General features: G+C 42.9%; 1 protein-coding gene and 1 pseudogene across 1 annotated transcript in view; one reads left to right on the top strand and one right to left on the bottom strand.

The window, feature by feature from the left end:
* The window catches only part of EFCAB2 (EF-hand calcium binding domain 2), an 81,776-nt gene that overhangs the window by 21,100 nt on the left and 46,745 nt on the right, over nucleotides 1–13,931 (bottom strand). Inside the window, exon 4 of the mRNA XM_015591267.2 lies at nucleotides 298–370. Coding sequence (XP_015446753.1) covers nucleotides 298–370 — 73 coding nt within the window. The remainder of the gene's footprint in view (nucleotides 1–297; nucleotides 371–13,931) is intronic.
* On the top strand, nucleotides 12,686–12,804 carry LOC112481751 (annotated as a pseudogene).

Below are 13,931 nucleotides of genomic sequence, written 5' to 3'. Positions count from 1 at the left end.
CTGCACAGAATTAGTCTCCTACGCCTACTGGCCTTTCTTCAACTAATTTTAGAGAGTATAATATCAAAGTGGGGTCTCACATGATCCACTGCATTGCTTGGTCATGGCTATTTCCTTAAGATCTGATATTCTTTCAGATCCTGCTGGTTGGATAATTCGCATAGCTATCCTAATGTTTTCACTGAGCTTCTTCAGTAGGTTAGGGCATTTTTACTTTAAGGATTTTGTTGTTTTTTTATTCCAAGGAGCTGGAGTCGCAGCGAGTCTGCTGAACGGAACCTTCTAGGTCCTACTTACCTCTGCAATCAGATCGTGTAGCTCTCCTTCATTAGGGCAGCATCCTAATGACCTGACGATTGTGCCGATCTCTCTGGGGGAAAAGCAATTAATAGTTTTAGAATATAAACTCTGAAAAGGCAAGTGCTACGTTTCTCTAAATTATTTCAGTGCAGACGCCGCATAGCAAACGAAGTCATTCGATAAATATTGTCTTGTGAGGATCAAAGATCTTTTCTGGGGAAACGAAAGGCAGACCAGGGAAGCAAAGAGAACAGAAAGAAACATTTGCATTGACCAGCAAACGCGAGCCCTGCGTGGGCCCAAATAGAAAAGTTTAGAAAAAGAAAAGAAAGGAGGGCAGAGTAAGAAAAAGACATGTCAGCCACTTCTAACTAACTTTAAGTGTTTAACTCCTTTGAACCTCGGCTTCTGCATCTGTAAAATGGGATTGATAACGCCTACCCAGGGGTCTATGGCAAAGTTTACATTTAAGGCAGAGTACTTAAAAGCATGGCCTGAAGTGTCAGAAAAAATTTCCAAGAGGTGCCTTAGCACCTCCAGCCATTCTCCATCTCAGCCCCCTTTTGCTATCACCATACTTCTTCCAAATTATGTATAACCGCCAATTCCATTCCTACTCAACCGCTCCATGCCTAACCCCGCTCCAAATCCTGCCATCACTAACTAGTTCTCTACCAATCAATCAGTCCGAGTCTCTCTCACCCCCTTCTTCCTTCCCCTATCTCCAGCCCCCTCTCTTCCTCCATAACTCCCTTAACTGTCCCCTGCCCTGTGACCCGGGTTGCAAGATATCTCTACTGTTAAAAACAGTACAGAAGACTAAGAGATAAGAAGTATCTTAGATTTGGACACAAGGACCACTGGCGATCTTAATAACAGGACTTGCAGAGGAAAGAGGACGAGAACTCCCCTCCCCCCAAAGAGTGCTGGTGGCAAGAACACTTGGATCACAAGTAGAGAATACACAACTGAGGGCTATGACTACTGAGAGAGAACACACATCCTAACTAATGGCTGCCAGGTATGATGTAGGCAAGAGAACTGGATGTTAGACCGAGCTGTATCCGGAGCCCGCAACGTGCGGCCAGAACAAAGGATTTTTTTATTGCTAACAAACCATTTAGCCAGACTAACAGGAAAACCGAGTCTGTAAGTCCCACCCTACACAAAACAAACCCAACCATCATTCCCTAAGGCCAAACGGCGGGGAACCTATAGAACAAAGGCTGACATTGCTAGCATACCCTTCACGCTGCATACCCAAACCTTTCATCCCGCATACCCAAACCATCAAAGGAAAACAGGTAAACAAAGTCTTTAAACTGTAATTCACAGAAACTAAGAATGACACATAAACTGAATTCCCCAAACACTCGGGGTCTCTCTCTCTGCCTCTCTCATTCTCTGCCTCTGAGGAAAGATCACGGTCAGTCTGTGCAGTATTATCCCTTCTCTAATAAACGTCTGTCTCTCACTCAGGCGTGCACTTGAATCCTTTCCTGCGCGCAGTCAAGGACCCTCGCCCGTTCTCTCTCAGCAGCAGGACTTGAGTCCCCACTCGGGGGTTCGCCCCATCCCGCGTCAGCTGCCCAGGCACTGTTCTGGCACAGTACATACAGCAACTCATTTAGTCCTCACAACCACCCCAGGAGAGGGGCGCTTCTATTATCTCCATTTACAGATGAGGAAACTAAATCCCAAAATCGTTAAATAACTTGCCAAGATTTACTGATAGCCGATATATTAAGCAACAACTTTCTCGAGACAAGGGAAATCTCGGGAGCTGTGGAGAAGTCTGACAGAGAAATAATTAGAAGATCGGGATGAGAATAGAAATAAGTCTCTGACAGTGACAAAAGTAGATTAACTAGCTTTCTGGTTTCGGAAGGGACATCTCCTCTAAGACTTCTAGAATGAATAGTCCTCACATCTCAGATCCCTTATACCGCAATCATGATCTGTCTGGATGTGAAGAAAAATATCTCCAAGTGGCCAGGTTAATATTAATACAGTGATACCAAGGTTTTTATTATGTCTGCCAGGCTGTGTTTTAAAATGCTTTAAATATTCATTTCCATTTACTCCTCACAATAGCTGTGTGGTAGATACTATTATTTCACACATGAAGAAAATTGAATCATAAAAAAGTTAGGTAATTTCCCCAAGATCCTAGTAAATGGTAGAAATGGGATTCGAACGCACGCAGGCCGGAACCGGTACTCAACCACGGCACGCTGCAGACTCACATAAACCACGGCGGAGCATTTAGCCTTAAAGGAGAACTTCTTGACCATAACGAGGGGCTTCTAAAGAAAGCTACAGCGATTCCACCCCACGGGAGCGCTGAAGAAAGTTCCAGGGGGTCACAAACCAATGACCAAGGGACACATGTGGCCCTCATATGAGGTTTTGTTGAACACAGTGTTGGTTTGTTTATCTGATCAGGTGGTGCATACATACATGCCATGAGAATGTTCTAGACTTATGATTCGCACATTTAGATTACAGGCCTGGTCCCTGTAGGAATCTGTGTTTATCACGCTGGGAATATATCAATTTTGTGCTGTCTAAGATTTTACCTGCCAGAAGCAGGAGAATGAGCCAAAGGACCTCCCAAAGTTCTCCCCCAGTGCTCTGATTCTACGATGATTTTTAAATACACACGCGCGCGCACGCAAAAAAAAAAACCTGTGGCTTATGTAAAAGAACATTATTGTTCTCAGAAGATACACTTTGGACTATTTCAGGGAAAAGGTCACGATATCTACAACTGACTCTCAAATAATCCAGCAAAATGAAAATCATAATAATGCATAAATATATACAGAGTGAGCACATGGAAGCAAAAACATATGTGGCAAATGTTAATAATCGGTGAATCTAGGTGAAAGTACGTAACGGTTCGGTACACCACTATTTGTAAGTTTGAAGTTTTTTAAAAAGTTTTTATTTAAAAAACAAGATAAGCACATTTCATCCGCAGCAATTAAAACTAAAGCAATAAAAATTACAGCAACCCGGCCTCATTTAAACTATTTATAAAACAATTTGCTCTTTTGTGTTACACTATTTTTATCATTTTGGTTTGAAAAGGTGATCATTCAGGATATCTTAACCTTCAGTTTCATGGTAAAATGTAGTTACAACATATTTTACTCAGCACTTTAAAACTGAAAACCTGGCAACACTGGAAAGGCGTAAAACATCACGAGGCGCAAGGTGAGGTGAGGCCGGGCGCCGCCTACCGCTCCTCGAAGGAAGTAAGAAGAGCGTGGACGACGAAGCCTTTCCGCCCCGACGGGCGCCGCGGATGGCAGCGCTGAGAGCCGTTCCCGCCACTGCGGGGCGACGGCCGGGTTTCGTGACTGACGCTCACTGAGCGCTGGGCGCGGGCTCTCTGCAGGTGAGTAGCAGTCCCCGGAAGGGTGGCCGGAGTGCCCTCTGGCCCAAGAAGGCGGCTTGCCAGGCAGGTGCCTCTCCGTGGCGACTGGCTGCCTGCGCTGCCCAGTAGAGGCCACGCAGAGGGTGACTGGGAGGAGGACAATGCGAGGGCAGAGGCAGAAGAAGAGGGCTGATGTTTAAGTACGAAAGCCCCTTCTTCTCAAATGGGTTCTTTCTTCAGAAGGTGATGGAATAAGGTGCATGTATTTCAAGAGGCCGCCCAAGTTCCTGAATAGAGTCCCTGAGTGGAGAGAAAAGGGAAAGTATGACGGGAACAAAACCACAGAGCTCCTCCTGTTCGCCCCTGAGCTGACGTACAGGGCCGGGGCACTCGGAGGACCGAACGGCCCAGCAGGTCCTCTCACTGGGCTTCTCACGCCAAGGACAAGGGAGCTGGGAACCTGGCCATTCCGGAGGAAACCTAAGGTGAGCTCAGGAAAAAAAAGGGTAGGGCAAGAAAAAACAGAGCCAGAAAAAGGTCAGGCCATTAATTTTTGGTAAGAACTACGAACTAACCCTAAATACGAAATGCCAAGAATTTGTTTCTGTACTTGCACTATAGAGAGTAGACAGTAGTAAACACGGAGGCATAGTCATTTTAGAACAAAGGAGTCATAATAAGGCTCCACAACAGTGACGTCACCACTCGATTTACATACAGCATCTGGATCACTTAAAATGTTTGACCGGCGTCAGGCTGGACTTGGCAGCTGGCATTCAGTGGGTGTAGTGTCATGTTCCTGACACAAGGGGGAGCCGGTGCCATTGAGCTAGGCTGTACGTCTAAAGTCAAAAAATGTCTGAAAGCGGAGACCTGATTCAAGACAATTGATGCAATCCTAAGGCAGAAAAGATGGGCAAAACAATTTACTTTATTTGGCAAAGTATAAGAGAACGTTAAACGCAATTCAAAGATTTCTAAGAAGGAGCAAAGCATGATTTGAAACAATTTTCATTTATTTAATAAATATTGAACACAACTACATGCCAGCCTACCATTTACAGTACAGCAGATGACAAAGTGAAAACCTGGGCCTTGTGGAAGGCAGTTTTCACAGATTAGCCAGATTTTGGCAGAGCCTTGAAATGAAGGTGAAATAATGGATAAATCTCCTTACTCGAAGAACTACTCTGTTAAAAAAAAAAAAGCCTCTTTTTCCCAAAGATCCCTCTAATCAAGTGAGGGTCATTTTTCCACTGCTAAAATATGTTTTCCAAAAGCCTTCTGGTTCTAACTTGAAATATTATTATCTCTTATATCGTCCTGTGTGCTGGAGTCTGCAGCCCTCAAATGAAGAACTCTGGATCTTTGTGTATCACAGGAAAAAAACTCTAAAATATTAAATACTGGAGCAATAAGCAAATGATTTAATAGCATCTTTACTGTTACACCTGCTATGATCCGGGCACTGCGGTGACGTGAATTAAACAAAGTTCTTAGTCTAACCATGGGATGCACAGCCAGGCGGGAGGAAGCGCACACACACGTCAGTACAAAGATGCGCTAGCTTCCGGCAATGACAGGCACAGACAGTGGCTTCAATAGAAACTTATTTTCTCATAGTTCTGGAGGCTAGAAGTCCAGGATCAAGGTGTCAGCAGGGCTGGTTTCTTCTGAAGCCCCTCTCCTAGGCGTGGGGACGGCCACCACGGTGACAGGTGCCATCGCTGGGTCTTTCCGTGCGCACACCCATCCTGGCGTCTCTCCAGGGGTCCAAATCTCTTCTTTCAGTAAGGACACCCTAACAGCCTCATTTTGACTTAATCACCACTTTAAAGCCTTTGTATCTCCAAATAAGGTTATATTCTGAGGTTCCGGGAGTTAGGGACATGGCTTTTGGGGGACGCCATTCAGCCCCCAACTATACCTCACCTCCTCTCTCTGACCACCGGTCGCTCTTGCCAGGACCCCTGCGACAGCCCTCGCGAGTCCGTCTGTCTCTGCTCTTACCAACCGCCTCGCTCCATCCTCACAGCAGCCAGAACGATCCCTTTAAAAACAAAAATCTCATCACGTGGTTCCCCTGCTTAAAACCCTCCAGTGGCTTCCCATTGCACAGATAACCCAAACTCCTTTCCTTGGCCCTTAAGGCTCTGCATGGTTTGTCCTCGGCCAACCTTTCCGATGTGATCTCACACCACGCCCCTACCGCACACATCACAGCTACGCCATCCTCTCTGCTTCTCCCCAACAGGCCCAAGCCCTGCCCTGCATGAGACCTTACGACTGGCTCTCCCCCAGTTTTGCACACGGCTGACTCCTATGGACCTTGACTCAAACATCACCTTCAGAGACACCCTCCCTGACCAGAATGTCTAAGCTGTTTCAGCCCACCTAACCAGCCCCCCATCCTCTAATACATCACCCTATTATTTTCTTCATAGCACATTTTATTACATCATCCTGGGTTTTTTGTTTTGTTTTGTTTTGTTTTTTAACTTTATAGCACTTATTACTATCTGGAATTGTATTCTTCTGTCTCTTCCTTCTAAAATATAAGCTCCATGAGGACAGAGGTCTTTCACTGCTATAGCCTGACACTTAGAAGGAGCTCACACATAATAAAGACTCAATAAGTACTTGTTGAATAATGAATGAATGTGTAGAACACTTCATAGTTTAAAATGTCTTTCAATTAAAAAACTACTTTCACATATATTAACCCGTTTAATTCTCACGTCGGTCCGTATGAGAATCCCCATTTTAAAAATATGGAGAAGTCACTCAGCTCCCCCTCTAGGAACGTAACACTAGCGTGGCACGAAATCGAAGGCCCTGAGCTTCTGTCTCTCCGCATTCTTCGCAATAACACCTCAGATCGAGGCATGGGGTGATCGGAGGTGAAAAGCAGCGGCAGAGGAGACTCAGAGCAGACCAGAACCACTCTGCCTGTTGCATATTTCTCATAGATGTTTTGGTTTTAACAAGGGTTTAATAAATATTTACTAAATTGACTAAAAAATGTTTCATTCTTGTGAAAGGTCTAAATAATTCCAAATGCAACATTGCCAAATGGCTGCTTATTGCCCAGACAAAAAGCTCGCTCGCTATCCTGGAGTTTCCTTCTCAAAACAACACTGAAACACCATTTGGCAAACATTACAGTAATCGCTGTTATGGGTAAATCAATCAATCACGCTAAAATTAGTGGGCAAAGTTTGAGGAGAAATAGGATATTTGCATAGTCTTGAAGTATCCCCCTAAGACATTTACTAATTACAAAGGGAAAAACAATGACTTATATAGTGGGGAGAGCTGGCAGACGTGGCTTAACCAAGTGAGCACAGTAATCACCAGCAACGAACGAGACACATCGGCACCAGGTACCCGCCACACGATGCTCTGACAAGAATACAAAATCGCTTCCGTGACAGTCTTGCCAAAAGTGCATGACCTCGGTCTGCGCAGGAGAAAACATTCAACAAACCCGAAATGAGGGGCATGCTACAAATCCACTGAGCAGGACTTTTCAGCAGATACCAGGTCATGAAAGGCAGAGCCTGAGGAACTGCCACCAACTGGAGGACGAGAGACAGGGCAATGAAATGCAGCACAGGGTTAGGCTGGATCCTGGACGAGAGGAGGGAGATGCGTGGAAAAGCTGGTGAACGGTATTCCTGCATGTGTCTGTGAGGGTGTCTCCAGAAGAGATTGGCATTTGAATCGGCAGACTGAGTGAACGTCACCTCCACCAATGCGGGTAGGTGGGCAGCATCCAAGCTGCTGGGGCCCTGAGTAGAAAAAAATAGCTCGAGGAAGGGCGAATTAGCCCTCTCCACCACTCCAGCTGAGACATCCACCTTCCGCCCTTGAACATCAGTGCCCCTGGTTCTCAGGCCTTCAGACTCAGACTGAATTACAGCCCGGGCAGATCGTGGGGCTTCTTGGTCTCCATAATTACATGCGTTAATTCCTATAATAAATCTCCTACCTGTCTATGTCTATCTATATCTCCATCTATCTATCTACCTATCTATCTATCTATCTATCTATCTATCTATCTATCTATCCATCTATTTACCTACCTACCTACCTATCTATCTATACACAGTAGGCCTTCCTTATCCACAGTTAGTATGTTCCAAGACCCTCAGTGGATACTTAAAACCACAGACAGTACCAAGCTCTATATATACGATGTTTTTTGTTAATACATGATAACCTATGATAAAGTTTAATTTATAAATTAGGCACAGTAAAAGATTAACAACAATAGTAGTAAATAGAACAGTAATAATACATTATAATAAAGTGACATGAATGTGGTCTGTCTCAAAATACCTCACTGCGCTGTACCCATCCTTCTTCTTGTGATAATGCGAGAGGATGCAGTGCCTTTCTGATGAGATAGAGTGAGGTGAACATGCTGAACGAAGATGATTCGCATCCTGGGTGATGGGACGACATGAGATATCATCATGCTACTCGGAGGAGTATTTAAAACTTATGAATTGTTTATTTCTGGAATTTTCAGGTTAATAGCTTCAGACCTGGATTCGGGCCACAGGTAACTGAAACCACAGAAAGCGAAACTGTGGGTAAGAGGGGACTACTGTGTGTCTTATTGGCTCTGTTTCAGTGGGGACTCTAACACATTGAGTCTCTAAAATTATGAATGTGTGCCGGATTCTGTCAAATGCCTCTTAAGTATAAAGACGATCCCATGATATTTCCTCTCAGATCTGCTATAAACATTCATATACAAGTTTTGTGTGAACATATTTTAATTTTATATCCCTAGGAATGAAACTGCTGTTAACTCAAAAGTTTAACTTTTTGAGGAACTACAAAACCGTTTTCTCAAGTGGCCACACCATTTTACATGCCCACCAGCAGGGTATGAAGGTTCTAATTTCTCCACATCTTCACATTATTTTACATTTTTAAAATTATAGCCATCCTAGTAGATCTGAAGTGGTATTTCATTGTGGGTTTTGATCTGCATTTCCCAAACAACTAATAATGTTTGGCATATATTCATGTGCACATTGGCCATTAAATGTGTTCTTTGGAGAAATGTCTATTCATATCCTTTGCCCACTTTTTAATTGGGTTATTTGTATTTTTATTACTGAATTGTAGGAGTTCTTTATATATTCTAGATGCTGGACCCTTATTAAATATATGGTTTGCAAATATTTTGTCCCATTCTGCCCCTGTTTTATTTTCTTAGGTGTCCAATGAACCACAAAAGTTTTTAATTTTGATGAAGTCCAATTTATCCAATTTTTCTTTTCCTTTGGTTGCTTGTGCATTAGGTGTCATATCTAAGAAACCTCTGCCTAATCTTTGGTCAATAAGATTTACCACTGTGTTTTCTTCTAAGTGTTTTATACTTTAGCTCCTACATTTAGGTCTTTTATGTATTTTTAGTTAATTTTTAGGTCTTTTATGTATTTTTAGTTAATTTTTGTATATGGCATGCAGTAGGGGTCTAATTTCATTCATCCAGTTTTCCCAGCACTCTTTGCTGAAAAGACCATTCTTTCTCCATGAAATTGACTTACCAACTTTGTTGAAGATCAACTGACCATAAATGTAAGGGTTTACTTCTAGACTCTCAACTGTGTTCCATTGATCTACAAGTCTAGTCTTATGCCATTAAGCCAGTATCCCAGAGTCTGGATTACTTATGAGCTCTGTAGTAAACTTTGAAATCAGGAACTGTGAGTTCAACTTCATTATTTTTCAAGATTGTTTTTGCCTATTCTAGGTCCCTTGCAATTCCATCCGAATTTTAGGATCGTCTTGCCAATTATTGAGGGGGCAGGGAAGGTAACAGATTTGGTAGGAATTGTGTTGAATCTGTTAATCAACTTGGGGAGTATCGCCATCTCAACAATATTGTGTCCCAATCCAGGCACACAAGACTGGAATAAGTTTTGACAAATTTTATTTTACTAGAAAGTAGCCCTTTTTCGCTAAATTTGCTTGTATGGAGTTGTACAAAATACTCTCAGGATATGTTGAAATTTCCTCTATTTTGATGATTATTTTCCCCCAAGTCATGCTTTTGCCGCCCAAAAAAATGCCAGTGGTTTATCTTTTTTAACCTACAAAGAACCAGTGTTTCATTTTATCAGTTCCTACTGTTTGCATTTTCCAGCCCCATTGTGTTTTTATCTTCGCTAATTCCTCCCTTCTGCTTTCTCTCCGTTTACCGTTTTTCCCTAGGTTTTTGAGCTGAATGTTCTATTCATTTTTATGCCTTTAATCCTCTTGACACAAGCATTTAATGAGTTTTGATTTGGTTGTTTTGCATAGATTCTGATGTTATTTCCATTTTCCTATCTCATTCCTATTACATTTATGTTCTAAAAGTTTTCAATTTCACTGGCCTAAAATTTACCCTTTGGCCTAAGAGTTGTTTATAGACTTTAACATTTTTTTCAAGGTTGAGCTCTAGATATGGGTATGGATGAGATTTCCCAGAAATAGGTGTAAAGTGAAAAGAGGGATGGAGAAAAAACCCTGGTGTACATTAACAAGCCAAATAGAGGGATAGTTGTCTCAAAAGGGGTTGAGAAGTAAAAGTTAGAGATGAAAACAAAAGGTGAGATCATGGAAAACAAAGGAAGAGACAACTCAGGAAAAACAATGAAAACAGGATTGGGAGATAGAAGTGAAATTCCAAACTGCATGTTGAAGAATGAACGGACTGAAGGTTATCAACAGAAGCAAACTCCTTTCTTATTAAGCTTCTTAGCTATGAAGAGAAAGACAACGATAAGGTATTAGCAGGGGTGGGGTAAAAGTGAGAGGGTGTTGGGTAGAAGTTTTTGTTGTTGTTTGGGTTTTGTTTTAAACGGAAGAGATTTGCATAGTAGAACATTTTTTAATAATAATGGAGGCCTTTCTATATAATTCTGTGTGCCTTCCCCCAACCTAGACTGCTAGGGCATTCCCTTAGGGACAGGCTAACTCAGCGGGATACAGAGATCAAGGTGAATGTCAAGGAAAGCTTAGTTATCCAAAGGGATAATTACTCATGCGGGTGTGGCTCAGGCACTCCTGCCATCCACGCCTGGCCCTGTGGCGGCATTCTTGTCTCTGCCTGGCTTTAGGCTGTGGGTTCTGGAGAGCCGGCTAGGTCACGTTAGGTTAGAGAGAGCTCAGCGCCAGCTCTATGCTGCCTTTGCATGCAGCCCTGGAATATTTGCGCTTGGGGGCAGCTCTGTAAGGCCACCACACAGACACGGTCGCCCAAGTTTTTTTCCCAAGCTCAAATTAAGATTTCTTTGAGCAGAATATGGGAATTCTTCGTTCTGTATCCTTGTTTATACCCGCTACTGGAAGACCTCGTGCCACTGAAGTTTGTCCTTCAAGTCCTGTGTAAGTCTTTGCTCAGTTTTCTGTTTGCGCTTGGGGGCAGCTCTGTAAGGCCACCACACAGACACGGTCGCCCAAGTTTTTTTCCCAAGCTCAAATTAAGATTTCTTTGAGCAGAATATGGGAATTCTTCGTTCTGTATCCTTGTTTATACCCGCTACTGGAAGACCTCGTGCCACTGAAGTTTGTCCTTCAAGTCCTGTGTAAGTCTTTGCTCAGTTTTCTGTGTGTGGGGGCGGGGGGGGGAGAGGGGGCAGGGAGTGGTCTTTTCAAGAGCTCCCCGTGGTTCTTATGTGCACCTAGAACTGGGAACCACTGCTCTAGTCCACATGCCAAACTATCTACCATCCTATAGCTTGAGTTTTCCCACTAAAAACCCGAATCCAGTCTTACCACATCTTTGCATTTATGGATTTATATTGCCTACATAACAAAATCTAGGCTCCTTAGGGCAGCAAACAAGATAATTCACTGAGTACCCCTAACCCATCTTTATACATTCATTTCCTAATTAATAACTCCACACAACTAGCTACATACCCTCTGCTAATATTATTGGCACTGTATGTAGACAGAAGGCAATGCTGTAGACATTATAGAACACAAATATTAAATCCATTTTACCTTTATAAGTCTGTATCTTAAGAAAGACAAGAAATACAAGTTTTCAGTTAAAAACATAATTACTCTTAGAGTTAAGGTGAGCAAAGGAAAGATGGCCTAAAATGAGTTCTCAGTGGAAGGTTGGAAATTTTTTTTTAAATGTATTAGTAACTTTCAGAAAAAAATAAGACATTTGAGTGTCGCTTCTCAGCAATTCAAAAAATGAAACAGAAGAAGGGCACGGGTTAGTTTCTGGCGTAACCACCATGCCTTTAAATTAACCAGAAGCTTACTTGAATTACAGCACTTACAGTCTGGCTTCTGGCCTGGTTTCACCACTGCATGATACAGGGCGTCTCTGGGCACTTGTTTCTGAGTTCTTCAAAGACAAAAATAGGGAATTCCCATGCACTCCTTGGGACCCTGCTGATGCATTAAATCCTCCCCCTTCGATAGCCACTTGAACTGCACCCATCCGATTCTAATCTTTCTCACCTGCCCCAGGGAAAGAACAGGTTTAGATATTTTGTCTTACTATCTCTGTAGATGCAAGTGGATGAAGTTTCTGTCACTTGCCCCCTCTATCTTGACTAAACAGAACACCGAATTCCTTTGCTAGGATTGACCATGTGAAGATGGAGTTACCTGCTCTGTGTAGAAGGTGGAACTACTACTTACTGACCTTATGAACTGTTGTCTGTTACGCATTTGCATTAAGTCTTCCACACTTAATGTGGCTGACGCTTTTCAAGTGAATCCAGTATTTTATTTCCTACGTTAAGGAGAACAGGTTGAGGCTGCAGGAGTATGAACCTGGAAGCCACAGAGGGTACACACCCAGAAGCCGGAGGAAGTACACTCCCGGAGACCACCAGTCCGCAGCCGCCAGCTCACAATTTTTGTAGTCATACAACAAAATGTACACTTGACCTAGACAACACGGTAAGTACAACAGACAGATACCTATAATCTAGAGTCAACCAAAGTTGGCCTCCAAAGTTATCAGATACAGTCTATGGCCACGCCACCCTGAACAAGCCCGATCCTGTCGGATCTCAGAAGCCAAGCAGGGTCAGTCCTGGTTAGTACTTGGATGGGAGACCACCTAGGAAGACTAGGTGCTGTAGGCGTAAAAAATAAAAAATAAGGGATTGTAAGCTGACAAGGTCCTTGCAATCTGTGAGGTCAACCAAGGGTTGCCTCACCTAAAAAAAATTAAAATAAATAAATAAATACATAAATAATAGATTAAAGAAATAAAACAAAGTCATCAAATACAGAAAGGGTCTTCTTTGTCACAACAGCCAATTGACAAGGTAGCCTGAATCCCAGTGTTATTGTTCCGTCACGATACTATCCTATTAATCCACTCCCAGCTATAAAGCCCGGGACTTAGTTTACTGGGATTCCTAGGGCCCCACACCCTTTGTGATACTCTCCAATACACTAAAACTTAGGAAATTTATGCACTTAGACTAAGATTGAGCTAGAAAGCCACATCCATTCCAGTCTCGTGATGCTGGAATGAACACCACCGGTTTGATCACATCCCATGGGAACAGTACCATACAAGAAAGTATGCAACCATTCGAGTAAAAAAAAGAGGGTGGGGAAAAAAAAAAAAGTATATATGCATTTCCTTGTATATGCATAGAATATTTGTGGAGTGATCCCTAGAAATTCGTACCTTCGTTGCTAGTATTTTTGATGGGCTCTGGATGGCTGGTGGAAGGTGGCTGGAGGGACTTTTCTCTATACTTGTTCTCTTTGAATTTTCAGCCATGTCAATATATCATCTATTCAAAAATTTTTTTAATTTTAATCCCCTTTCCAGATTAATCCTGTCATATTATGTAACTAAGATCCACTGCTCTCTCTCGAATCTCACTCTTCCCTTTAACATCTTTAACAAACTCCCCTTCCAGTCTCAGTCACGGCAGGTTTCTGTCTTAGTCTGTTTGCGTTACTAAAACAAACTACCATAAACCGAGTGCTATAAACAACGAACATTTATTGCTCACACGTCTAGAGGCCAGAAGTCCAAGACCGTGGTGCCGGCAGATTTGGTGTCTAGTGAGAACTCACTTCCTAGACAGCGTCCTCTCACTGCGTCCTCACATGGCAGGAGGGACGAGCTAGCTCTCTGGTCACTTTTACAAGGGCGCTAAACCTAACCGCGAGGTCTCCACCCTCTGACCTAACGTACCATCCGAAGGCCAGATGCTATCACAATAGGGGGATAGAACACTCAGATCAC

The sequence above is a fragment of the Pteropus alecto genome, unplaced genomic scaffold (assembly GCF_000325575.1).
Source record: "Pteropus alecto unplaced genomic scaffold, ASM32557v1 scaffold115, whole genome shotgun sequence".
Taxonomy (NCBI): Eukaryota; Metazoa; Chordata; class Mammalia; order Chiroptera; family Pteropodidae; genus Pteropus; species Pteropus alecto.
This window is presented reverse-complemented; position numbering and strand designations above follow the sequence as displayed.